Raw genomic sequence first — 25,277 nt, 5'->3', positions numbered from 1 at the left:
GTGTCACAAACAAAACTTGTCCTAGTTTTTTACAAACTAGGCTTACAAATTTAACTTTGCTAGTGACTTTAACCACTCCTTTAAAATATTACTCTTAGCTGGGTGGCAGTGGCACACACCTTTAATCCCAGCACTTGGGAGGCAGAAGCAGACTGATCTCTATAAATTCAAGGCCAGCCTGGTTTACAGAGGGAACTCCAGGCCAGCCAAGGCTATGCAGAGAAACTCTACCTCGAAAAATAAACAAAAACAAATAAATAAAGAGATAGGTAGATACATAGATAAATTTTAAAATAAAACATTGGCCTTCAAGGCAAAACCAACATATCAACACAATTTTTTTCAAATTATAATAGTATTGCAAATAAAACTGAAAGTATAACAAGTTCAAATTAAGACACACATTTTTGTTAAACCCATTTAACACAGTCCCTGAAACGGTAAAAAAATATGGAGTGCATTTTTCAATTTGATAAAAGAATGTGAGACTGGATTTCAAGATTCCTAGAAAAATAAACAATATTTTGATATATCTGCAACCACATTTTCAGTCAACACAAATAAATATATTCCCTCTCTGCCCATTTTCAAAAAGAATTCACAGATCTTCAACCTGACAATTAACTTAAAGAAAAACCATGTTCATGTGTGAACTGTCCTGACGCAGAGACAGACATTCTGGCTTCATAATCCTACCACGTTCCTGGAATTACTTGTTGGGAGAGCCTGCATTTGAAAGCAACTGTGTTCAAGAATGAAGCACACAGAACTCTCGGCCACTCCCACCCGGGCGAGTTCAAAAAGACGCGCGGCGCTGGACCCTGCCCGCCCCTCGGACTGGAGAGGTGAGCGCGCTGCGCTGGAGCCCGGAGCCCGCACTCCGCCGCCGCGCACAAGCGACCAGACCCGCTCGGGTACCGCGCGGCTTCGGGGAACACTCGACGGCCAGGGTGCTGGACCGGGACGCGCAGGGTTCCCGGGGAGAGGGCAGACCCAGCAGACGACTCGGCGGGGCTCCTGGACCTTGAAGACCAGATCTGACCCTGCGAGATAGTCTGCCCTCACCAACGTTGAACCGTCCACACCTTCTCCTGAAGAGTTGATGACCACGCCTGTTTTTCAGGCCCCTGAGACCCTGTCCCCACAAGCTGAAGAGGCCAGCACAGTGCTCATTGCAGTTATCACCATAGTGTTCTTTACCCTGCTCTCAGTGGTGACCTTGATCTTCTTTTACCTGTACAAGAACAAAGGCAGCTAGATCACCTATGAGCCTGCAGAAGGGGAGCCCAGCGCCATCCTCCAGATGGAGACTGACTCAGCCAAGGGCAGAGAGAAGTCTTGGCCTTCTTCCCAGGCTGGAGGGGCCAATTCTTGGCTCCAACTCTAAGACGCTGCCTCTGTAGTTAAGGAATGATACAGGCACATCCACTCACCTCCCAGGACACAGCCCCCAATACCAGCATCCACCGACTCCAGGATCCAGAGACACAGAGAAAGCTGTTCATGATTCTAGGCCGTGATAAAGACAGGGCTCGCAACCAGCCAACAAAAAGGGGCGGTGCCTGTGTTGGAAGTGAGGTCACATATTGGTCCACTTTGTCCCCTCCCTAGTTAACAACCAATAGCCCCAGTCAGTGTAGCTATCCAGTCTTTCTAGAGGCTGGACATCACAGGAAGGGGTCAGGCCAGGAAAGGGATAGGAGTCTGAGAATGTTACTGCCTTTGTTTGATCAGAGCCCCACTGTTCCCCAATCAGCCTCAAACTTCTTCGGTTTTTATCCAAATTAAACTTATGAAAATCAAAAAAAAAAAAAAAGTACAGCACATAAAAAGTAAAACTAGCAACAAAATCTCTGGTGTGCAACTTGAGAATACAGAGATCTGACCCGCTCCCATTAAAGCGGATGTGGATGCAAACATTTCTCAATACAATGTCCAACATCCCACTAGTTTTATGTTATACTATTTTACTTATATAATAATTTTAAAAGTCTTTAAAATCAGTGGAGTTTTATTTCTTGGATACATTAATTTTTCTTTATTGACGATCACAAAGCCAAAGCCTGCTCCATGATTTTAAATGAGTCTCCAAGCTGGAGTCACATAACTCAGATGTAAATGTTCATCTGTGGCGAGGAATATTATGAAAATTACATGCCAACTTTTTTCTCATCAGCTCATACAAGACCATCAGTGTTTGCATATGTAATGAGAGGTCTGAGATTGTTCTTTATCTACTGTAGCCCAGAGAAAGAGAAAATTCAGACACCCCTGTACTTTGTGTTCTAGGTGCTCAATAGCTGAGGAATTTCAAAGTGGGTCAGATTTCAGCAACTTGAGGGCAGTTAAAGGGACCGGAACTAAGAGTTAAAGAGGCACGAGATGTGGGAGGAGACAAGAAGGCATCTAGATAGGAAGTCTCCACAGAACTCCAAGAGCTTTGGGAACAGTGAACAAGTAAAACGGGCTAAGAAGAAGGTTCACACAAGGGGACACTGGGAAACGATGCTGAAAGGTAGACTGTCTGGGTTGTGAGGATCCCAGCAAGTGTCACTGCTTACAGGAAAAAGATTCATGTGAAGTAAGAAGGGACTTAGCTAGGCTATTTCAAACATTCAGAGTCTGATCCTCAGCTGTTTAATTTTGAGATATTTAAATATGGTACAACTTTAGAAACAAGCTTCCTCATGATTATCACAACAAATCTTAAGGCTGAAACTCCCTTGCAAATGTGTTTTGCAGAGCACCTTCCAAAGGAATGAAGTTTATTTTAATCTTTTTATTTTTTTATTAGATATTTTCTTTACATTTCAAATGTTATCCCCTTTCCTAGTTTCCCCTCCAAAAATCCTCTATCCCCTTCCCCTTCCCCCTGCTCCCCAATCCACCCACTCCTGCTTCCTGACCCTGGCATTCCCCTATACTGGGGCATAGAACCTTCACAGGACCAACGGCCTCTCCTACCATTGATGACCGACTAGGCCATCCTCTGCTACATATGCAGCTAGAGCCACGAGTCCCTCCATGTGTTTTCTTTGACTGGTGGTTTAGTCCCAGGGAGGAATGAGTTCTATTGACTGAGAAACAACGCTTAGGATAAAGGTCTAGGGAGGGAGGGTTTATAACAAGTATGGTATCAACACTCTTTTACAAAGTGTATGAGACCTCTTTCATAAAGATGGGTTCTACTGACTGAAAGACAACTCTCAGGAGTTGGGGGATTCATGTGGAGGCTAGTTCCACAGAACAGCAAAAGATCAGCATGTTATCTGCCTCTCTGCTTCCCAGCTACCACAAGATGAGCAGCTGTGTTCTGCTACCTCTTCTACCCACCGTGATATTCTGCCCAACCATCACCTAAGAACAGTAGCGCTAAATGAGCCTGAGCTCAAACTTGGAACCACAATAAATCTGTCCTCCATTTCAGTGTCTCTGTTAAGTCACAGCAACAGAATGCTAACACACACCTCAAATACAATGTGCTCAAAACTTAACTCTACCTCATTCAAAAAAGTCTCTTTCCAGTATCTCCTGTTCGAGAAAAGAACATTCAGCTGCACCAACCAGAAATGTATGAACAAAGAAACCACACTTGATCTCTCATACCTCAGCCTTATAAAATATGTGTTCTGGTCATAGACACAAAATATATCTATCTTTCCCCTTCTTAGTATCCTGGCCATTACCATCCTAGTCTAAGTACAACCTATGCCTCGAATATGCAATTATGTCTCATTCAGATTTTACATAAAATTGTGCATTCCTCTAATCCATTATTCTCAAGGAAAGAAAATAATTTCAAGAATAAACCTGAGAATTTCATAGCATGCCCCAATTCTGCTTCAGATACCCAGTTCCATAGTTCTTTGGCTAAAGTCAGATTTGCTCCCATTGGCCTACATGACCTACCTCTTAAGCTCATCTCTATTGCCTACCTTTTTTCTGTTTCTCAAATCTAAGTCTGCCATCTGCCTACATCAAGGCCAGCCTGGGCTACATGGCAAGCTAACTTTGAGGTATAGAAATGAAGCTGAATGTCCGGTCCTATCGCGGGTTGCAGAGGAGACCGACTCACGAGCCGGGCCAGCCACGCCCCAGAACCCTCCCCTCCGCTACCCTCCGACGACGCCGGCCACGGCCAAGAGCGGCTGCGGCACGGAGCAGGGCCAGCCCGTTGCCTAACCGCCAGACTAACACCCACACGACCAAGAAACAGATTCCGCGCCAAGGTCCGGCGGGTTCCCACTTCAGCTCCACGCCCCAAACCCCGCTTCCGGGCCCGAGGTGGGGGAGGGCTTAGAGAAAATGTGCACCAATCGTTATGTAGACGTGGAGAACGTCTGGCCTCTGGACCAACGAGAGAGATGGTGGGCGGAGCCAAAGGCGTGGGCTCGCTCCGGGATTTAAACTTGAACAGCGGACCGTTAACGACTACGCTGAGCGTGGAGGTGTCGTGCGCCTGCGCGAGTGGGAAACAGTGTTCCGGGGTGAGCCGCGGCTGCTAGACCCTGGGCAGCGGCGGCCGAGGCTGGTGAGGGTCGCGGAGCTGGAGCGGTGGACCTTTCCTGGGACAGGGTGCAGCGGAGACCTGCGCTCCTTCCCTCGGCCGCTGCGCGTGGATTCGCGTTTTCTTCCCTGCCAGGCTCTGGCGTTCAAGGTAAATCTCGGCAGCGTTGCTCCGGACGTCTTTAACTCGCCGCCCAAGCCCCTGCAGGTCACAATTGCCTGCGCCACTTTTGCCCGGTGGGCAAGCGAGTGGACAGAGCCCTCCCTGCCAGCATGGAAACGGGGACAGGTCCCTGGGGAAGTCGAGCTCCCGGCACGCCCGTGGCCAGATGGTGCGACTGGTGGTGTTATTGTTGGAAGAGCAGGGAAGTAGCCTCAGGTTTGGGTTACACCCTCCATGGATTCATGTGTACAGCCGGCTTGCTTAGGATTTAGGATAGCAAATAAAACTGAAGGAACCCCTCTGAGTGATCTTACCCCAGAAAGAGTGAGAAAAAAACGTATAAAAGCTATACAATACAAACAAAAATATCACTGTGCCCTTTCAAGTTGGTTAGGTTTTTTTTCACTGTGCAGTGCTGATGAAAGTGAAAAAAATAGAGGCACTCTAACGCGTGTGTTGAGGTAATAATCAGTTTTTCTAGAGAGCAGTTTGTCATTTGATTTAGAAGTTAAATTGAACCATAATTTCAGTTATAGCCAAATACAGGAATTTAAAGGGTTAAAAATACCACCACCACCCCCCACCCCAATCTTTTTACTGTAACTAGGTAATCCTGGAGCATTTTGAGGGTTTTTTGTTTTTAAAGGAAAGGTAATTTTAGTCACTATTACCCATATTTATCCTCGATATATAAGATGGTTTAGCTTCTTGTGAGATCGTTGTAAGCAAAGGAACTGAGTATAACCTATAAACATGAAAAGTTGCTTTTCACTTGTAAGCATCTACATATTTGAGGTGTAAAAATGAAGGGGACATAATTTGAACACAAAGAAACAGGACTTTATCACTGTAAGGATGCCATTAAAAATCATCTTGGCTTTAGTCTAAAATCACCCAGGCCAACTCCAGAAGAGATATATACATGTCTCAATTCAAACTTCAAAACCTTTTGAAATAATTCCACTTTTTAAATGAAGTAAGCTTTATTCCCTACTTTACATTTTTCTAACATTCAGTCCTACTTTGGAGTTTGTATAAATATTATCTCTCTGAAGTAATTTTGTAAGAACACATTTAGGAGCCTCTCATTGACTGCTTCTGTGATGACAACCAATAAGCTAACTGAATCATTTTCTTTTATATTCATACCCAGACAACCTCTTAAGAGGATTGCCTCAGCCTTGAACTCTTGATTCTATAGACTCCTGGAGTGTAACACCCTTCAGTTAGGGCCCCCCACCCCACTCCTGCCCCAGTGTAATGTGCTTTAGAGTTGACTTTTTAAATAAGAATGTTTCATAAAGTCAGTTTTTCTTTTCTAGGTTTCCTTTTTGTTAACTCAAATACAGCCAGTCAAGGAAAACCAAAATAAGGTAAGAAACTGTTTTGAGGCCCAGAGTTGGGATCCCTTACAAATACCTCGAATTTCAGCTCCAAGGACTCAAAAGATGCCTTCTGACCTCCGTGAACACCCATGTGTATACACACACACATACACATAAAACTCTTCAGAATTTTAAAAATTCAAAGACAAAGCAGTCCTTTTTAGACTGTTCCATAACAAGTGACTGTGTCACTGCTTTCCTGGCTCCTCTGCTGGGCCGTGAAAGTTAGTACTGTGCTGTACACTTCTGCACAAGTTACTCAACCTATCTTATGCTCTTTGATCTTCTAAACTGGAACTCTTTCCTGAAATCTTCAATTCTCTACCATCCTCCAACGCTAGGAGCCCTAGCACTTAGGCAGCACCAGAATACTGTAAATACTGTGTGTGCTTACATGTTCCTTTAGTTAGCAGTTTCAGGACATGGTGTGTTTTGGATCTTGAACTTCGGTTTTGTTTAATAAATCTGCATAATGCTACTATAGTGACAGGTGACTAAGGTAGAAACGTAAGTTATTTTGCAATGAGTTAAGAATTGTGTATGCTTCAGTACATATTAGCATTTATAAATATTAGCAATACTTTTCCTACATTATTTCTTTTAAAATTTCTCTGTGGTTCTAGAAAATAATGAATGTGACACACTGCTTACCCAAATTAACTTTTTGTCAATTTTCAGCCATACTATTTGCTAATGTCCAACCCTTTAGAAAACTTGTATTTTCCACCTTGGACTCAAAGCTTTTTCATGTGTGGTTGTTGAGAAAGGGTTTCTAATAGCCCAGGTTGGCCTTCAAGTCACTGTGTGGTGAAGAGATAACTTTGAACTTAGATTCTGTCTCCACCCAAAGGCTGGGAGTATAGGTGTGTGCCTCCACACCTTGAGACTCAAAACATTTTTCTTTCTTCTGTCTCAAGTTCTGCAAAGTTGAACCTTCCAGAACTTGGTCAACAAGAAACAAAAATGGTTTCACAACTCTAAAGGGTCCTAAGATGAGTTCAATATATCATTTTATTCAGAACCTAAAAGTTTTTACTCCTACCCTTACTAAAAAGTTTGTCTGCCACTGTACTTAGCTGCCTCGTTAAAACATGTTGTGCAGTCTTGAGTTAGGTGGATTCTGGGTAGCTTCATGCCTGGCGCAGAACGCATCTATCTATCTTTAGTTAATGAATTCTTAGGAAGTAAGACACTTTGGCAAAGATCTTTGAGGTTATTAGTTATCACATTTGCCTTTGAAAAAGAACAAATATACCGGTAGACCAGGCTTTAATGGATTGGAACACAAGGCACAGATTTCCAGGTGCATATAACTGACAAGTGCTTTTTGCATCTTTCATTTCATAACTCTTTTGGACAGGGATTAGAGAATACATCCTTTTCTGTTTAACAACTTGTTAGGCCTTTTTGCCAATCATTAGAATTTTAACTGGTTGTTGCTCCCTGGATCCTGTTAGAGATGCTAGGCTTCCTAGGATTATACAATGCTGTTAATTTCTGCATCTATTATACAAACCCTCTTACTTGGATTCTCTAAAACAGTATTTTCTTCTTTGTCAGCACAGTCCCTTTTGGCTTTTGTTTCTTCCTTATGGAGTAAATGTGGGTGCTCAATTCTTCCTCTTCTCACAAAATGCTGGATCCGGGATTCCAGTCCTTGGCATTTGGGACGATCCATGAGGGGCTTATATGTGCGCATTTTCACTCCTTCCACAAAGGCACTTGTGTGCTTTATGACAGAGGGTTGAATGTTTCTCCATTCTGTTGCTTCATCCATCTTTGTTCCTGCTGCACATGTTACCATAACAGAGTCTAGTCCTTGTAGCATACTATATAGCATGTGAGTTTTAACAGCATGATTAGCCCATAGCTGTTGTAGGTGGGTAACATTGAATTCCTGAACCTCATGGTCATAAATCCACTTGGTATTTTCAAATTTACAGTCATATAAGACTAGAGGAAATTCAACAGCCATGCTAAAGAGAAACAAGTATAAGAATACACAGCAGTTAGCCAATGGTTCTTTCTTTTTTTTAAAATACTGAGCTTTAGTTGAAATTAAGGGGGCAGGAAAGATCCACTAATGTCAGTGGTAACTGTCTTAATCTAGAGCAAAACAAAAAATGATGATCAATTTGACCTGTACTAAGTAAATGTCAGTGGTAACAAATCAAGACATGGGCTGATGGAGGCTCCCCATCATACCAGAAAATTTAAAACAGTTGATCCAGATTTGTTCATGACATTCTCACAACCTCTTTAGCCACAGCCTAGTCACAAAATAAAAACCTCTACCTTCCCTATAATTTCAGAAGCTGGGAATTAGGAGCCCAGTCCAAATAGCTATTTTCTTACTAATGGGGAAAAAAAAATGAGAAAACTAGTAGACAGTGCCCCCTCTTCTATGTTCATACCAGTCTACAAATCACACGTTTAGAGGGAAGTTGGGGAGATGGTTCAGTGGTTAAGAGCATTAGCTTCCCTCCCAGAAGACCTGGCTTCAGTTCCTAGTACCCACATGGTTGATCTACAACCTTCAGTAACTCAAGTTCCAAAATATCTGACACCTTCTTTGACCTATATGGTTACCAGCTACACAAGTAGTTCTCAGATATACATGAAGGCAGAAAACCCATATACATATTTTAAAAGTATATACAGTTTAATGAGGGCAGTCATTGGTGAATAATTTCAATAATGGGAGGGACAAGGATATACTAGTTTGATTTAACTTACCTATATTGAGGTTTCTGGGGATTTTTCTGTATGTTCAGCAATTCATCAATAATCTCTGGCTTCTCCATTCCTTGGCCAATCAGGAAGAGGATAGCCATCATACACCGAACTTGATGATACAAGAATGCCTGGCCAATTACTTCAAATTGACATAACTGGAATGGTTCTTGCCTTCTCTCCTCACCTGGGCTCTGGGCCACTAGTTGTACTTGTGCAGACAGAATAGTCCTCTGAAAATTAATCACTCCATTGGCTACATCCATTTTACACAAGTTTCTGAAATCATGAGTGCCAACATATTTCTGAGCTGCATAATTCATGGTTGCAATATCTAAATCCGCACGAGGGAAAAAATAGCGGTAAGTCCGCTCAAGACAGCTAAACCTAGCACTGAAGCTAGGTTCTACAGGGGCCCAGGCCAATACTCGGATGTCTGCAGGAAGCACCCGATTGAGAATGTGAGTATAACGGATCTCTTTAGCAAGATCATCAGCTTCATGCTTTAAATTAGAATCTTCTGAATCCCTGCTCGATGGAAACTGAGAACGTAGGTCTAGAGAAATCACCTGTGGAATTGTAGAGAGATATCAAAACTCAGTATGTACACTCAGATTTCCCTGTTATTACTGGCTCTGAGAAGCAAAATATTGGCCCTTACCTGTCCAAAGGCACTAACACCTTTGTCTGTTCGACCACACCTATGATAGTTGGATGTCTGTCTGCTTTCTACTAGTCGGGTCTTAGTTAAAGCCTCAAACAGTTTCTCTTCAATGGTATTGCTTGTGTTTTCCTGACTGGCAAAGCCCTGGTATCCCCAGCCTAGATAGGCTATTTTTAGAGCTACATGTCTACGGCCATGAGCACTGAAATCAAAAGCACGCTTAGTTTTTCCAGAGCCTAATGAATTTTCTCTGATGCTTGAGTCTTTTACATTGTTGGCCTGTTCTTTCTTTTTCTTAAGTCTTCCCACCTCCTGTTCCAGTTCCTTCACTCTGTTTAGGAGTTTCTCAATCTGGTTTCTGTCTGTGTTTTCAGCCATGACATCCCCAGAAAGAAATAATGCAGGTCCACCCTGTGGAAAGATAATGGAAATATCAGTGAGGTGATACATCAATTTCAGTGCTGGTTCCTTTGGTGATATCAGTGTCACATGATTAAATATCTAGACTGAGCATGGTAGTGCAAGAATATAGAGTCCTAGTACTTGAAAGACAAACAGGAGGACCACAAGTTCCAGGAGCCAGCTAAGGCTACAGAACAAGGTACCTCGAGAAATCAAAAGAATAGCTAAGATTTAATTTGATGTTAAAGATTATATGTTTTGCTTGCCCAGCACGCCCAAAATTACTAGTTTAATTTTATGGATTCTTCACTCAAGATACTGTTTCAGTCTATCTGGCCACTTCATAAAAGGAAAAGGGAAAAACTTTTATTCCACCATTTCAAAATTTTTTTAAAGTTAGGGAAATGTCTCAATTTCATTTCTTTGTCACTAGCCAAGATGACTAAGGACTCAGGTTGACCATTTTCTTCCTATAACATTTCCTTTTGACTTCTTGGTACATTTGTCCAGTAATTTTAATGGTAAGAATTATTTATGTGAGCTACTTATGACTGTTTCTATTGTTTTATAATATTTCAAGTTAAATGGCCTATATGTTATCTAATGTTCTGTTTTGTTCTAAAGGTGGCACAATAGAAGCTATCTTAATTGAAGAAATACTATCCGTGATTATATTTCTCATTGGGAATAGAACCTGGAGACAGATTTTCCTTTAAGCAGTTTTAATGGCAGAAAAAAGGTAATTACTTTTTACAACCAAATTTCATGTGTTTATAAAAGATTTCTATCACAGTTGAGTTAGTCTGGCATAATTTGGTCTAGAATGTGAAATTTCTGATGCATTCAGTAACCAAAGGGTAATGATGACAGTCTCAACACGGAGGTGGTCCTAGTTAGTCTGTGACTGTGGTTACTTACTTGGTGGTTATTTCCACATCTGTTCTACAGCTATGTCTGAAAGTTCCATTTTAATCCTTGGAGTTTATGATATAAGGTTAAACATTTAAATCTTTTAAGTCAAACTAAAATTACTAGAAGACAGGAAAATGCCCTTTTGGTTTTTCAAGACAGGGTTTCTCTGTGTAGCCCTGGTTAACCTGGAACTAGATCTGTAGACCACGCTGAGCTGACCTTGAATTCAGAGATCCACCTGCCTCTGGCTCCCAACTGGGATTAAAGGCAGCCTTTTCTTTTATTATTAAATCATCTGAGAAAGTTTTTAGGAACAGCAATACTAGGAACTCTTACAGCCTCCTGTAGGCTAGGCGATCATTCTTGTCACTAAGCTATGTTCCTAGGGGAAAGAAATGTCTAAGTAAAACACTATTAAACCCAAGAACTGTAGGAGAAAGAAAAGTAACTACCTAAAAAATATATTAGGCTAGCAAGAACAGACTTTAAAAGGTTAACAGCAAACAAAACTTGGGGATGTAGCACAGTGGTAGAACACCTTCCTGACTTACATGCAAGACCTAGATTTGATTTCACACTTAGAACTTGTATATAATTTAGTATGTAAAATAATCAGTTTTAATATAAAGATCAATAAAATGTAAATGAGCAGAGACCAGCTATTTCATACAAAAGGAGAAAAAGCTTACGAAAATCTGTTCAAGTATATGAGGACAGTTAATAATGGAACAGTCTATAAGGGATGAGAAAGTGTGATGGTACATCACAGTGGGGGAGGGGTGAAAAGCTTTAGTGGTAATTCCATGCTAGAAATTTGACCTGTGCTACATGCTTGTGCAAGTATATAAGAGTTTACAAGATACATTAATTTTCAACAAGTGATTATAAGTCTAGATTATGTCAATAAGGGACAAAACTTTAAACAGTGAAGTAAGTTTTTCTGTACTGACAGCTGAATCACCACAACTCTTTTTAAAGTTCAGAGAGGCTTTACACCGTTCTGCTTTATAGTGGGGGGGAAAATTAGTCTGAATGTGAAAAGTTCTAGAAAACTGCTAAGAAATTGCCTTCTAGAGAAATTTCATCAGAGAGGGGAAATCCATGCTTAAAATTATGCATGATTTTTCAATTTCAAGAGAAAAATGAAACAAAGTAGCAGGCAATAGATTACTACCTTAAATCTACTCAGGAAATCAACCACTGGGTGTTGAAGATAATGTATATTCAAGTTATTTTTATTAGAACAGATTTATCTTGGAGTATATGCATTCTAATGTGTGTTGTGTGCATGTATATACCTCAGAATGCTAGTCTTTTGATGTTCGGGTTATATCACTTAGGAATAAAAGCAAGAACTAAGTGTAATTCAGACTGCCTGAGCTACAATTCCAGCTCTGCTATTTACTAGCTATATACCTTTTGGAAAGTTAACTTCTTGGAGCTTCCTGTGAAAAGGAATTAAGCCTAAAATATAAGGATTACACAGATTAATAAAACACCTGAGAGTAAGGCCAAATAAATAAAGCATTCTCTAAGCATATTATATAATGTTCACTAAGCATCATGCTCCATCCATTACATGTAGTCTCAAGCTTTACATGCAGAACTCAACCATAGAAACCACTAAATGTGTGATAAGGCAATAGAAGGTGTAAGAAATGAGTAGAAATGAAGGTAAGAAATAGAATATCTCTACCACAGCTATTTGCCATTTTCCATTCAACTAAGATCAAGACAAGAACAAGCAATTAGGTAGAAACTGACCAATATTATCTCTTACAGACAAGCTTATAGTGTACCGGAAGCAATGAAGCAACTAATAGGACCTGGTGGACAAAAATGGGCCAATATGGATCCAGAAGAACGAATGTTAGCTGCTGCTACAGCATTTACACGGATCTGTGCAGGGCAGGGTGAAGGAGATTCAAGGAGAGAAGCCCAGGCTGGCCAGTATGATCCCTACAGTAAAGCCTCAGTAACACCAGGAAAGAGACCTGCTCTTCCTATGCACCTGCACTTCCCATATACAGGAAGCCATGTCACTTCATCCACAGTTTCAGAGACTTCCCAAAAATGCAGAAAACCAGTGATGAAGAGGAAGGTGCTGCGTAGAAAGCCAGATGGGGAAGTGCTAGTGACAGATGAGTCTGTTATCAGTGAATGTGAGTCTGGAACAGAAAGTGATTTGGATCTCTGGGACTTGAGACACAGGTTGATGAACTTACAATTCCAAGAAGGTACAGAATCCCCAGGTGTCACTTCACAAAAATCTAACCTACCATGTGAATACCAAGGAATTTCACAAGAAGATCAGCTCATTTGCTATCTACAAAGAGAAGAAATGGGCCCTCCTGTTTATGAACAAGATTTGATTGTTGCCAGCAGACCCAAGTCCTTTATTCTCCCCAGACTGGATCAGTTGAGCCGAAACCGGGGCAAGATAGACCGAGTAGCCAGATATTTTGAGTACAAAAGAGACTGGGATTCAATGCGGTTTCCTGGTGAAGATCATAGAAAGGAGTTACGCTGGAGTGTCCGAGGGCAAATGCTTTCCCGAACAGAACCTCCGTCCAAGCCTCAACATGTGTATGTTCCAAACAATTACCTGGTGCCAACGGAGAAGAAAAGATCTGCCCTTCGGTGGGGTGTGCGTTGTGACCTTGCAAACGGTGTCATGCCCAAGAAGCTTCCCTTCCCGCTTTCTCCTTCTTAAGTCTTTAAAAAACATGTCTCTCCTACCAAAAGAGTTAGGATAACCTAGTTCTTTATCTCTCCTTTAAATATAATTGCCTTGAAAAGCAGGCAGAACACAGAATAAGGACTTCACTGGTTCTTCCTAGCGTTGTTGGTATGTCACATAGATATCGTACACCACTTGAATTTCTAATTCTCAAATAGAGCAATTGTGAGGGGGATGGAAAACTACTGGAATTTGGATTTTGTCAAAGTAAGTGCCATTTTGAAACGACTTGTAAACTGTGGCTTGTTTTTTTGTTTGTTTGTTTTTGGGGGGTTTTTTTGTTTGTTCTTTTTTTAGGATTAAGCTAATCTATTAAAGAATTTTGGAAAATGAGTTTGAACCTTGTTTTAAATACTTCCCAATATAAGAAGACCTTAGATCTAGGCTGTGATTCTCCCTCTGATCCAATAAAGGTTTTGTTTGTATACAGCCTGACATGAAGACAGATACAAAAATGAACTAGACTGGGTATAGATCTTGAGAGTCCAGTAAGGAGTAGCTAAAAATCAGTTTTCTATTTCAAGCACTAAACTTAGGCCTGAAAGCAGAGTGCTTGTTCAAGAAGGAAAAACACTTAACCACGATCAGCACTGACAATTACTAGCTGCTAAAACATTTTCTTAACATTTAATGCTATCGATAGAATACATTTACCCAGTTCCACCCACTGCTAGACACATCAAGAAGAAAAATAATCGGACTCGACTTCGTGAGTACACTCACTCCACGAAAGTAAAAACTGCAAACTCAGTGATGCATCAGAGCCAGAACTATGCCACAAATGCCTGGGAATACATAGTAAGTGGTACAAATATGTTATAAATCAAACAGCAAGATCTGCCGTACATGTAGAGCACGGGGAATAGTTAAAACTCAATTCTAGGTGCAGGATTAAAAGTCTTATCAGCTTTTCAAAACACTTGAGTGGGGAAGAAGTTATTTACCTTTATCTGGACTTCAAAGTTCAAATAACAAAAATCAAAAGGTTTTTCAAGTATCCCAGTTGACTAAGTATCCCTATAAGCATGAATTGGGCTAGGTAAATCCAGTCACCAGGCAGATTATTTTTAAAGTCATGACTCCAAGACTCTTGGCCCAGTACTGTTTGCTCCAGCACACTAGGTTTATAAGTGAAATTCAGAAGGTTGGCAGATACAGTGTGGGGGTGACCAAATACCCACAAAGGGAATTCCTGGGCGCACCAAGCTTTCACCCTAAAATAGCACGCCCCAAATGAACGAAACTTCTTTAAATGTTTAAATATATATGGTGAGGGTACACATTTCCTTTGTAATAAAGGGTTTGAGACGCGCTACGACCATTAATCAACTCTGAAAAGAATCGTGTAAAGCAAAACCCAAAGTTTCCAGCCACCCCTTCCTTCCACAGCATCATTAATGGGCTTCCACTGTTCATATTTGAGCAATTTTGATGTAGTAGAGGCCCTCTAAACTAGTTACAGACTCTAAGCCCGGCCGATGGGATTTCTTAGCTCCAAGAAGTTCCAGGCACGACACGATATGCGTTGTCCTAAGTCCCATTTCATACACCAAGGCCTTCTTGAAACACTTAAATACCAGGGCAGAAGGTAGCAGTTCAGCCTCCATCTGTTCATTCCTCTCTAGAACTCAAAGATGCCCAACTCAGAGTTTAACTCACCTTCCGGTCCTCAGAAGGCGGCCATGCGGCTAGCCGGAAGCTCTGGCTTTCCGTCTTCAGTAAGCATGCGCGGCTTCACCAAGCGTGCGCCGACGGTTCTGGGAAATGTAGTTCGGAAGGCACGGTGTGGGCTTTAAGCCGAAGCCCACCGCATGCGCAGGTTTCTGATGCAGCTTCCTCTTTACCGCAAACCAAAATCAATACGAGAAATATAGTCTGGTCTAAAATGAGAAAAAAAGATTTTCAAATGCTGGCTATCCTATATGAAAACTAAGAAACTGAAGATCCTGCCCCAACAACGTTTAATTAACAGAAATTTAACCTTGAGAGTCGAAACATTTACTATTAGAATGTAAATGTAAGGGTTAAAGGGAAATGCTATGACCTGAAAACGCTGAAAGATTGCGACAGACCAGGGCCAAGGAATTCTGCTTCAGCACCACGGAGAGATCATGGCTACCGTTTTGGGTTTCTGCTTTTGACAATTATAGAAATGTTGCCCCAAGTCTTAAAATTCCAGTCAGAAAACTGAAAATCCTGGTTCTTTGGTCCAAACTTAGCTACCCCAGAGCTGTGCAATACATGTCATAGATATAGATAGTGGTGGTACAGATTGCTTTAAAAGGAGACCCCGCCTTAGAATAAAAATTAAAATATGCGTGTATGTGGGCACATCACAGGTATCCTGGACACATGTCCGCACTTGAGTTCTGTTTTCCTTCTGAACCTCTGGTCAAGCCCCTCTCTCCCTCCACTGTGCAACCTCACACCTGGTGATGCCCAAGCGGGGCTATGGGGAGAGATACCCGCACGAGAGTCTGCAGCGCGGTGTGTGTACCGCCTCCGTGCCCACTTTCTCTCTGCTGTGCGGATGGCCGGCTGGTCAAACGGAAAGCTCGCGGGTGTCCCGCACAGCTGCGCCCCGCACCTCTCTCCCTCCGCCCACCCCGCGCCGGGCCCGCGCCTGCGCACTGCGCCGCGCCACGGGTGGTCGCGAGGCGGACGCCGGTCCCGAAGCCTGACCATTGGCCACTGAGCCGGCGCTGCCCCGCGCGGGGGTGGCAGCACGTGCCAGGGGCGAGAGCGGAGACCGCAGCTATGGCGTCGTTACTTTGGGGAGGCGACGCCGGGGCGGCGGAGAGCGAGCGGCTGAACAGCCACGTAACTGCCGCTGAGCAGGGGAGGGCCCAGGGGCGGGGGCTAGAACAGGGACTCCCGAGGGAAGTCCCCTGGGAAGGGGAGCGCCCGGCCGGCGTTTAGAGCGGGGTGTCAAGTGATGGGGGGCTGGGCTGGAAGGGCCACAGAAAAGGAGACTCCCAGAAAGGACCGACCTTTGACTTGAAAGGGCAGCCCCCCGCCCCCCTGCGCGCCAGGAAATACAGAGAGTGCGCAGCTGCTAGTCCTATCTGTACTGAGTTTTCTCCTATCCTAGTTTTGACCATTTAGCAGGCTTCTCATCTTCATAGCCACCTTCCCCCTTGTAGTTGTTGTAAACCACTCATCACCCAGATGCTGCCCATATTCAGACTAAGAGCCCTTATAAAGAGAGACTATGGAAGCTCCCATTCTATTATATGAGAATTCATACAATTACAGATTCCTATAATGAAATCATTAACCCTTAACATTGCAAAGGAAGCCGTTTGAGGTGGTCTTCCCTGCCCTTGCTGTAGGATAGCACCATGCTTCTTGCTTGATGTCCTGCTTCCTAACCTTGGTTGAAATTTGTGCCTTTCAATAGTTTTCAAATCTCGTCCATCCCAGGAAGAACCTTCGTGGTATTAGGAGTACCACAGTCCCAAACATAGGTGAGTGTTGTTAGGCTAAAGCAAGACTGACTTAATTAAACACCTTTGCTTTCCCCATGTATCTGCCATGAAATAGCGTTGGCTTCCTTCCTCTCCATTGAAAACCCTCCACCTCCTCACTCGCATCACTTTACTCTTCCAGGAGATGGCTCTGTTTGCATACACTGTAGAATCTGTGAGACATTCTGAGAATGCATTGTATGTTTTTAGTCAACATTTTTCTTTATGCTTCTTATTTTCCCTTTTACCCTCATAGACGGCTCTCTTAATACGGAAGAAGATGATGATGAAGACGATGTAGGTAGGAGACAAGCTCGATTGAATGTACCTATTAGCTCTGCTGCTTCGTTTATCATTGCTTTGACTGTGCTAGTAGGATTGATTTCCTTGGGAAAGCACTATCTTTGTTTATTTTTTGAATGAATACTATGGGAGGGGGAAGTACTGAATTAGGAGGGGGTGCATTTCTTTAGACTACGTTGAAATGAAAACTGCAAGGTGTAGATTAAGCATTTTCGGTTTGGCTAGGAAGATATTGCAATTAGATGTCGGTCTGCACATGGTCAAGGGTTTGCACAACAGAGCATAAGAAACTGGGTCTCGGTAAAACGAGGGAATCCTCAGTGCTGTGGCATTCCTTCTCGGACTTCCTTTTCTCAGGAAGATGAGAACAAGCTGCTGTTGGTTGATATATATTGTTACTCAGTAGGAGATAACAGTTAATTAGCTGTCATCTAAGAGGTTTGATGTCCCCTTGTGATTTTGCTTTTTTAGTGGATTTGGCAGCCAATTCACTCTTAAACAAGCTAATCCGTCAGTCCTTAATAGAATCCAGCCACCGAGTGGAAGTCTTACAGAAGGATCCCAGCTCTCCACTCTACTCGGTAAAAACGTTTGAAGAGCTACGGCTGTGAGTATCTTAGCTCTTAGTGTACAAGATGCTTATGCAAGTAAACATTAACAACCTACCATGCTAGTTACCCAAACCCATCAGCATCCCCCCTTCGTTTCCTAGTACGCCGTATTAAAGTAGATCCTATAGTTTTACATGCAATTAAAACATATCTCAGGGAGTACTCAGATACCTAAGTTGGCTAGCAACCTGAGCACTTTTTGATAGAAAATATTTTAATCTTGCAGAAGTTGGGGATACCCAATGGAGGACAGAATCCAGACACAGGCGTTGATGGCCTGAGCATGATCCCCTTAGCACTTCTTAAAAAGTTATAAGCTTTTGCTTTTCTAACCATACTTTATTTCAAATGGTATTAAAATGAGTAACTTTCTCAAATGAGTTTTCATCCCCTAGGGTTAAAATTGCCATGAAGAAAATATATTCTAACAACAACAACAGGCCACAGATATGTGAGGCCAAACCAGGCTTATGTTGCCTGCTGTGTATGTAGGCAGAATGGACCTGGTCAGGTAACAGCTTGGCCAACTATCCAAAAGGCAACTTTAGACAAACCTTTTGCCCATACCTCAGGCCCACTGGCTTGAATTATGAGCCTGTGAGTGAGTGTGGACAGCCGCTGGGGCACTCATCCCAGGGCTTGGCTGTAACTCAGTGTTACTTATACTTACTTAGCACACAGTTTTGCTTTGTAGTAGAGAAATGGTTTATGGATCTGGAAGATGTCTTCATTGATTATGGAGGATTGGATTCCTGATTCTTGTTTGGCCTTTGTTGCCAGCTTCTCAATCGGGAACGCCCACTATTTGGTTTCCAAGAGAATGATATAGTAACATAGGAACTTATATAAAGGAAAAGATCCAACATCCCAGTGCCCAGACACTTTCTAAGTGATAGAGAGGCCTGTGATTAAGACGGGGTTGCCAGTCATCCAACAAATAACATAGCAAATTAGAAACACCCAATGTAGCCAGGCGTATGGCGTTGCTTTCCTTCAATTGCAACACTTGGAAGGCAAAAAGTAGGTGATCTCTGTGGGTTCAAGGCAGGCCTGGTCTACAGAGACAGTTTCAGGACAGCCAGACTGGCTACACAGAGAAACCCTGGTTGGAAGAAGAAGAAAAAAATGAGAAAAGAACACCCAAATGTATGAGTGACTCATGAAAGGTGTAAATGTTCCAGCCCATTTGGGCTGTGCGCATTCAGACATTTTGCAGAGGAATCCAGGAAAAATGCATTTTAAAGTTCCTGCATCTGCAATATGGGATTATAGGGTATGGAGTCAAAAAGAAACCATAAGAGTCGCCTCGATCATCCTTTTCTTTTCTGAAAATTTCTGTCATTCATGAAAAGGAATTAAACCACAACTGCCACTTGGTGTCCCAGTTTTGTGGAAAAATAACACTTGTGGTAAATGGATATGTTCCTTTCATCAGAAGAATCCTCACACACACACACACACACACACACACACACACACACACACACACACCGCCGCCACCAACACTCTCCCTAACAGAACATTTGACTTTCGGCCCTTACTCCTTCCCTTGACCCAGGCTTCTAGCCTAATTTATTATTTAATAGTCCAACTTAGAGGCATAACTGTATATAGTTGGGAGTAGGGTTGGTGTATAAATAATGTATTTCTAAGTATGACTTCCAGCGCTTATAGGATGTTAATCTTTATTGCCTTGACTGGATTTGAAATGACCCAGGTCACACCCAGGTATGTGTCTGAGGTGTTTGCAGTGAGGTTTAGGTGAGAAGGAAAGAACGTCCTGCATGGGGCTGGCACTGTCATGGGCTGGGGGCTTCGTCTGAGTAAAACACAGGAAAGGAGAAAGCCAGCTGAACAGGAGCAGAGTCAATCTCTGTTTTCTGACCACAGGCACAATGAGACCAGCAACTTTACACACTCACCAACACACTCTCCCCTCCATAATGGACTTTACCCCTCCTTAAACCATGAGCTAAAATAAATCCCTAAGTGTCAAACACTGTGGCTGAGAAAACTGACAACGCTCAATTGCAAAGTGGCACCTCAGAGGTGCACCTTTCAAGTATGCATTTCTGTATGCATATTAATGGAGCTACCATCCAGCAGAGGCTTTGTGGCAAATTTGAGAATTAATTCTGTTTATCTGTCTGTCTGTCGGTCTGTTGGTCTGTCTGTTTTATAGAAAAGAAGAATTACTAAAAGGGATTTATGCAATGGGATTTAACCGACCATCCAAAATCCAAGAGATGGCCCTCCCCATGATGCTAGCACACCCGTGAGTTTACAGGGTAGTGGTCTTCCAAGTCGCTTGGTTTTGGTTTCTTCTGTTTATGCCCAGGAGCTTGTATTCTGTTTATGACCGGTTGTCTTCTTTTTTCACAGTCCCCAGAACCTCATAGCACAGAGCCAGTCCGGCACAGGAAAAACTGCTGCCTTTGTCTTAGCAATGCTAAGCCGAGTGAATGCCTTGGAATTGTTTCCACAGGTAAGGAAGGGCTGCGGTGGAAATTATTGTAACTGCAATGGCAGTCATGTTTAAGCAATGCCTGGTCCTTCTGCAAATATATCATTACTGCAGTGAAATGTAGACTCGGCCTTCCTTCATAAAATCCTAGAGCTCTGGGTAGGATATGGGATAGTGGTGCCCAGCACTGGCCAGAGTCCAGCTGCCTCCAATCCCAGCCTTGCCACCACTGCCCACCTAGCTGAGTGTCAGGGGCAAGTTAGTAAACCTCCGAGTCAGTTTCCTCTCTGTAAAGACAGCACTCCAAAGGCATGAGTAAGTGAATGCTCTTCTCCTAAGGTCAGCATATGGATTCAGAGAAGCCACATGCATTTTCAGCGCTGTGTTTAGGATAAGTAAGCGTATAGTGATGATGGCTGCTTAGTTCTAGGGCAAGAAGGGCATCCAGTGCACCCCATTCCTTTCTCAAAGCCTCCTGGGGAGAAAAGTATCTTCCTGCAGTCACACAGAGTAGCTGGTCAAAGCACCCAGCTCAACGTTCTCCTAGCCTCATTTCTTTTCACAAAAACAATCTGGTACTCGTTTCTTGTTCCCTACAATGGGCACTCATCAAGTTCTTTCACAGGCTGATTCCCTACATGTGCCCCACCCCACCCCCAAAAAAAGGCTTCTTCAAGAAGCTTCCGGTGACTCCCATAAACTGTGGATGCATATGGCAGAGACCAAGCACAAAAAGTGTACTTGATAAGGCTACTGAAATGTATATTTAAAGTGTGCTGTCGGTCAAAACTATTTTTGACTAGAGAGCCGTGCTGGAGCCCATGTGTGCTGAAAATGTGTGGAAACTATTTTTAGCGCTTTTGTAGTGGCCTTTTCTACCACAGATCCTGCACATGACGCATTAAATACTACGAGTTTCTTCCATCAGCATCATCACTTCTATGGGAGATAGCCGGGGTAGGGGATAGGGGGACAGGATGTCATTCTATCAGGATCCTGAATTCATAATGTGGTTTAAGCAGAGCATGCTGGAAGCAGGCAGACGCTTAACAGCAAGCATGGTGTGATGGGTATCGTACTGTACCAGCCGTGATTTATCTTGCCTTCCTCATATCCCAGCTCCCATCAAAAGACAGAGAGCAGTAATGTGTGCTTCTGTGGAGCCTAAATAAAGTAACTGTTTCTTAGTCCTTCAGCACCTCCCATCTCTCTGTCTGCCAAATTATATTCAAATTAAAATGTTTTGCTCCGCTGAAATCATCAGTGTTGTTTGTATGCCTCCTCCTGTACAGCATTTGATTGATTTCAGGTTTGAACAGTGGCTTGTATGAACCTGCCTCCTCCTCCTCCCCTCTCCTGTCTCGCAGTGCCTCTGCCTGGCTCCTACCTATGAACTGGCTCTGCAGACCGGTCGTGTGGTTGAAAGGATGGGCAAGTTCTGCGTGGATGTTGAAGTGATGTACGCCATTCGTGGAAACCGAAGTATGCTCCAGTCCACCCGTCTTGGCTGTCTGTTAAATCCTGGCTTCACAGCTAGCAAAGCTGTTGCAACTTCTCTTGCTTTCTCATCTCTAAAAGGGGGGAAATATTAGTAAATGAAGTGGCCCAGGCTTAAACACTGGTGCAGCTCATAATATAATGAGGACACAGCAGACAGTACATGATTTCCACACCTTGTAAGAAAATGTCTTTTTTTATAGTCTGCTTTTTGAGACTTGGCAGTTTTGTGCCAAACAAGTTTTATTTGGTTTTTTTTTTCCCATTAGAGTATTACATGCTTATCATGGAAAAATGAAATTTTAAAGGACGGGAGGATAGAAGAAGGGAAGTTTGCCTTCCAGAGAAGGCCAGGCCAGTCTTTGCTCTTCTTTGAACTCTTGCAGATGCTTCTCTGCACATGTGTTTCACGGAGAGCTCACAAACTGGAAGCATGTCACACCACCCTCTGAGCAGCTTCTCAGCATCCCATAGTTTTCACAGCTGGCCTATTACTGAGCATTTTTGTTGTTTCCCGTTTAGAAGAGCTTTGCAGTTTGGAAGGTCTTATGCTTTGGTGGGGGGTAGGGAGGAATGGGAGACAAACACTAGGCCCTTGTGCCAGGTAGGTGAGTGTTCCCATTCTTCACTTATCCCACTCAAACTGAGACCAGTCTCTCAGCTCATGCAGTAGAGCACGCTGGCCATGAGCTTCACCCCTCCTGCCAATCTCCAAAGTAGCCAGCATTCCCTGCCTGTGCTCCCACCCTTAACCAGTTTCATCACTATGCCGTTGTTTCCACCGGCCAATAGAAATGCCGGATGTGATTTTGTTTGTTTGCTTTGTTTGGTTTTTGGTTTGTTTGTTTGTTTGTTTGTTTGTTTGTTTTAGACAGTGTCTCACTGTGTTGCCCAGTCTGGTCTTGGAACTTATGTGAGTGAGTATCTGGGCCATAGGATGCCAATAATATCAGTTTCTCAAAGCATAGTTTTTAAAAGAGCACAGAGAGTACAATCAAATATATATATATAAGGCTATTATTACCATAAACCTAGAACTCTGGGATCTATACTAAAATTCTGCAGAATCTAAATACACCCATGACCCTCAGGGTTTGCACTTTGAAAAATGATACTGGCCGGGCGGTGGTGGCGCACGCCTTTAATCCCAGCACTTGGGAGGCAGAGGCAGGCAGATTTCTGAGTTCAGGGCCAGCCTGGTCTACAAAGTGAGTTCCAGGACAGCCAGGGCTATACAGAGAAACCCTGTCTCTAAAAAACAAACAAACAAAAAAAAATACTGTACTATGTTCTTGTCACCAAGAAATATGTCATGTCACCCTGGCTTGTGTCCCATTAGAGTGAGTAGGTCTGTTTATATCTACAGGAGACTTAAAACCCTTTTCTCCACAGTTCCAAGGGGCACCGAAGTCACCAAACAGATTATTATTGGTACTCCTGGGACTGTCCTAGATTGGTGTTTCAAGCGAAAACTGATTGACTTGACAAAGATCCGTGTGTTTGTCCTGGATGAAGCAGATGTGATGATTGACACCCAAGGATTCTCCGATCAGAGCATCCGTATCCAAAGGTAGTCTTCACACTCATCCTCTCTTCCCGAATTTTCAGTCTAAATGATGAATTGTTTGGTCCACTCTTCCCAATTGCATTCCCTGCTTGATTTTCTGCCATCCTCACCTCCAAATTGACTGTGTGTAGTCATTCCTTTCACCAGCTCCTTCAGACTACTGTGATTCCTGCCTCTTGGCTTTACATTTGCAGTGTAGGCTTCCAGGTGAAATGTGTGTTCTGAGTTGCATCAAGCTTTGCCAATCATGTTTTATAGTCCAGGCAGGATCCTAGAAGATACCCACTGAAGGCTGCTGTCTTAGTCAGGGTTTTACTGCTGTGGACAGAACCACAACCAAGACAACTCATATAAGGACAACATTTAATTGGGGCTGGCTTACAGGTTCAGAGATTCAGTCCATTTTCTCCAAGTCAAGAGCATGGCAGCATCCAGGCAGGCATGGTGCAGGAGGAGTTGAAGGCTGCTAGCAGAATACTGACTTCCAGGCAGCTAGGATGAGGGTCTTATAGCCCACACTCACAGTGACTCCAACAGGGCCACACCTTCTAATAGTGCCATTCTCTGGGCTGAGCATATGCAAACTATCACAACTGCCTTGGGACAGTGATGGCTAATAGAGTAGACTGGAAACATGGTGTTGTTGCGCAGGTCTGGGCCTGTCTCTGCTTCTAATCTGTGAGTAAATCTTAGCAGTTCCCCAGGTTTCTCTATTCAAACCGCCCAAAGGTCTTCAGATAACATTTTTGGGCCCCTCCTCATACTCACTGAATGGGGGTTGGGGAGGGAAGTTAGCAGTCTGCATTGCTCTTTTTTTCTTTTTCTTTCTTTCTTTTTTTTTAAACAAAATAAATAAATAAGTAGTATTTACTCCACATGAAATTCAGTAGTAATGAAGAACAGTAACCCCTGCCTGCCATTCCCAAGAGCATGCCTCTCTTTTTCTGATGCTGACCTTCATATCTTAAATAATATGCACACATTGCTGCACCCTACCTTCCCAGTGTAGAAAGTAGGCCTGAGTTCCTTTACCCACTCCCTCTGTCTCCTCTCAGTGCTTAAATCATAAGAATTCGATTGTACAGACACTGGTCCTATCATCCTGAGTATACATGCACGTGTGTGCAAGCACTCCCCCACCCCCCACACACACACATACAAACACTGTTCGCTTCTGGACCAAGCAGTGCAGCATGATTGTTTTGTGTTTATTACACACTTTTCCTCTAGAGTTGATTATTGCCTTTTCCCATTCAGACCTCAGCCTCCTAAAGGCTAAGATTCCAGGCATGAACCAACACGCTTGCCAGGAGCATGTGTTTGTTGCTGGAACACACATGAGATACACGTCTGTCTGAAGCATGGTCTAAACTAAATTGATTAGTATAGATTTAAAAGAGTCAGCTTTCATTGAAAGACCTGTGTCATATGTTAACAGCACTTCTGCACTCAAAGGACATTTTATTTAGATTTATAAAACAGGTCTCTTTTTTTTCCTTTTATTCAAAATAGATTCTTTTCTCATACAATCTATCCTGAGGGCAGTTTTCCCTCCCTCTACTCTTTCCAGTTCCCCTGCCCCTCCCAGTCTACTCCCTTTCTGTCTCATCAGAAAGTGATAGCAACCAAACAGGAAAAACTAAAATGTAATAGGATAAAGTAAAAGCCCTCTCCACTCTCTTGCTCTTGCCTTCCTGCTCCTGCTCCTGCTCCATCCTTCTCGTCCTTTGTCCCCCTCTCTCTCCACGTGCTCATGGCCGGCTTCTGCTCCTTTATTCCTCTACTTCTCTCTCTCTCTCTCTCTCTCTCTCTCTCTCTCTCTCTCTCTCCCTCTCCCTCTCTCCCTCTCTCCCTCTCTCCCTC

The 25,277-nt window shown here is 43.1% G+C and overlaps 3 protein-coding genes and 1 pseudogene across 7 annotated transcripts in view; 3 read left to right on the top strand and 1 right to left on the bottom strand.

Annotated features, from left to right (window-relative positions):
* Positions 1-935: 935 nt before the first annotated feature.
* LOC110301513 lies at positions 936-1,387 on the top strand (annotated as a pseudogene).
* A 2,939-nt stretch (positions 1,388-4,326) lies between these two features.
* Positions 4,327-13,838, top strand: Hyls1 (HYLS1 centriolar and ciliogenesis associated). Of its 3 annotated transcripts, none has more exons than XM_021173087.2 (4): positions 4,327-4,657; positions 5,992-6,042; positions 10,478-10,592; positions 12,548-13,838. In XM_021173087.2, exons 3-4 carry the CDS (start codon positions 10,579-10,581, stop codon positions 13,476-13,478), a joined length of 945 nt encoding a protein of 314 aa, XP_021028746.1. In that variant the 5' UTR covers positions 4,327-4,657; positions 5,992-6,042; positions 10,478-10,578; the 3' UTR covers positions 13,479-13,838. The 3 variants fall into 3 exon arrangements, with proteins under 3 accessions (XP_021028746.1, XP_021028748.1, XP_021028747.1); XM_021173089.2 differs by lacking the exon at positions 4,327-4,657 and adding an exon at positions 4,664-4,838 and having other exon boundaries at positions 12,548-13,772; XM_021173088.2 differs by lacking the exon at positions 4,327-4,657 and adding an exon at positions 4,846-4,885 and having other exon boundaries at positions 12,548-13,772.
* Positions 7,312-16,108, bottom strand: Pus3 (pseudouridine synthase 3). Of its 3 annotated transcripts, none has more exons than XM_021173085.2 (5): positions 15,935-16,108; positions 15,165-15,385; positions 9,449-9,862; positions 8,791-9,356; positions 7,312-8,030 (listed from the first exon to the last, which is right to left on the bottom strand). In XM_021173085.2, the coding sequence occupies exons 3-5, from the start codon at positions 9,827-9,829 to the stop codon at positions 7,532-7,534; spliced, it is 1,446 nt and encodes a 481-aa protein (XP_021028744.1). In that variant the 5' UTR covers positions 9,830-9,862; positions 15,165-15,385; positions 15,935-16,108; the 3' UTR covers positions 7,312-7,531. The 3 variants fall into 3 exon arrangements, with proteins under 3 accessions (XP_021028744.1, XP_029337549.1, XP_021028745.1); XM_029481689.1 differs by having other exon boundaries at positions 15,971-16,081; XM_021173086.2 differs by having other exon boundaries at positions 7,526-8,030; positions 9,761-9,862; positions 15,935-16,081.
* Positions 16,109-16,166: 58 nt separating this feature from the next.
* The window catches only part of Ddx25 (DEAD-box helicase 25), a 16,938-nt gene continuing 7,827 nt past the window's right edge, over positions 16,167-25,277 (top strand). The window contains exons 1-8 of the mRNA XM_021172067.2: positions 16,167-16,325; positions 16,906-16,972; positions 17,229-17,273; positions 17,747-17,882; positions 20,069-20,161; positions 20,269-20,371; positions 21,718-21,832; positions 23,240-23,417. Of these exons, the coding sequence (XP_021027726.1) occupies positions 16,263-16,325; positions 16,906-16,972; positions 17,229-17,273; positions 17,747-17,882; positions 20,069-20,161; positions 20,269-20,371; positions 21,718-21,832; positions 23,240-23,417 (800 nt within the window). The 5' untranslated portion in view covers positions 16,167-16,262. The remainder of the gene's footprint in view (positions 16,326-16,905; positions 16,973-17,228; positions 17,274-17,746; positions 17,883-20,068; positions 20,162-20,268; positions 20,372-21,717; positions 21,833-23,239; positions 23,418-25,277) is intronic.

The sequence above is a fragment of the Mus caroli genome, chromosome 9 (assembly GCF_900094665.2).
Source record: "Mus caroli chromosome 9, CAROLI_EIJ_v1.1, whole genome shotgun sequence".
NCBI lineage: Eukaryota > Metazoa > Chordata > Mammalia > Rodentia > Muridae > Mus > Mus caroli.
The sequence above is the reverse complement of the archived record's forward strand: the minus strand, read 5'-3'. Positions and strand labels throughout refer to the sequence as shown.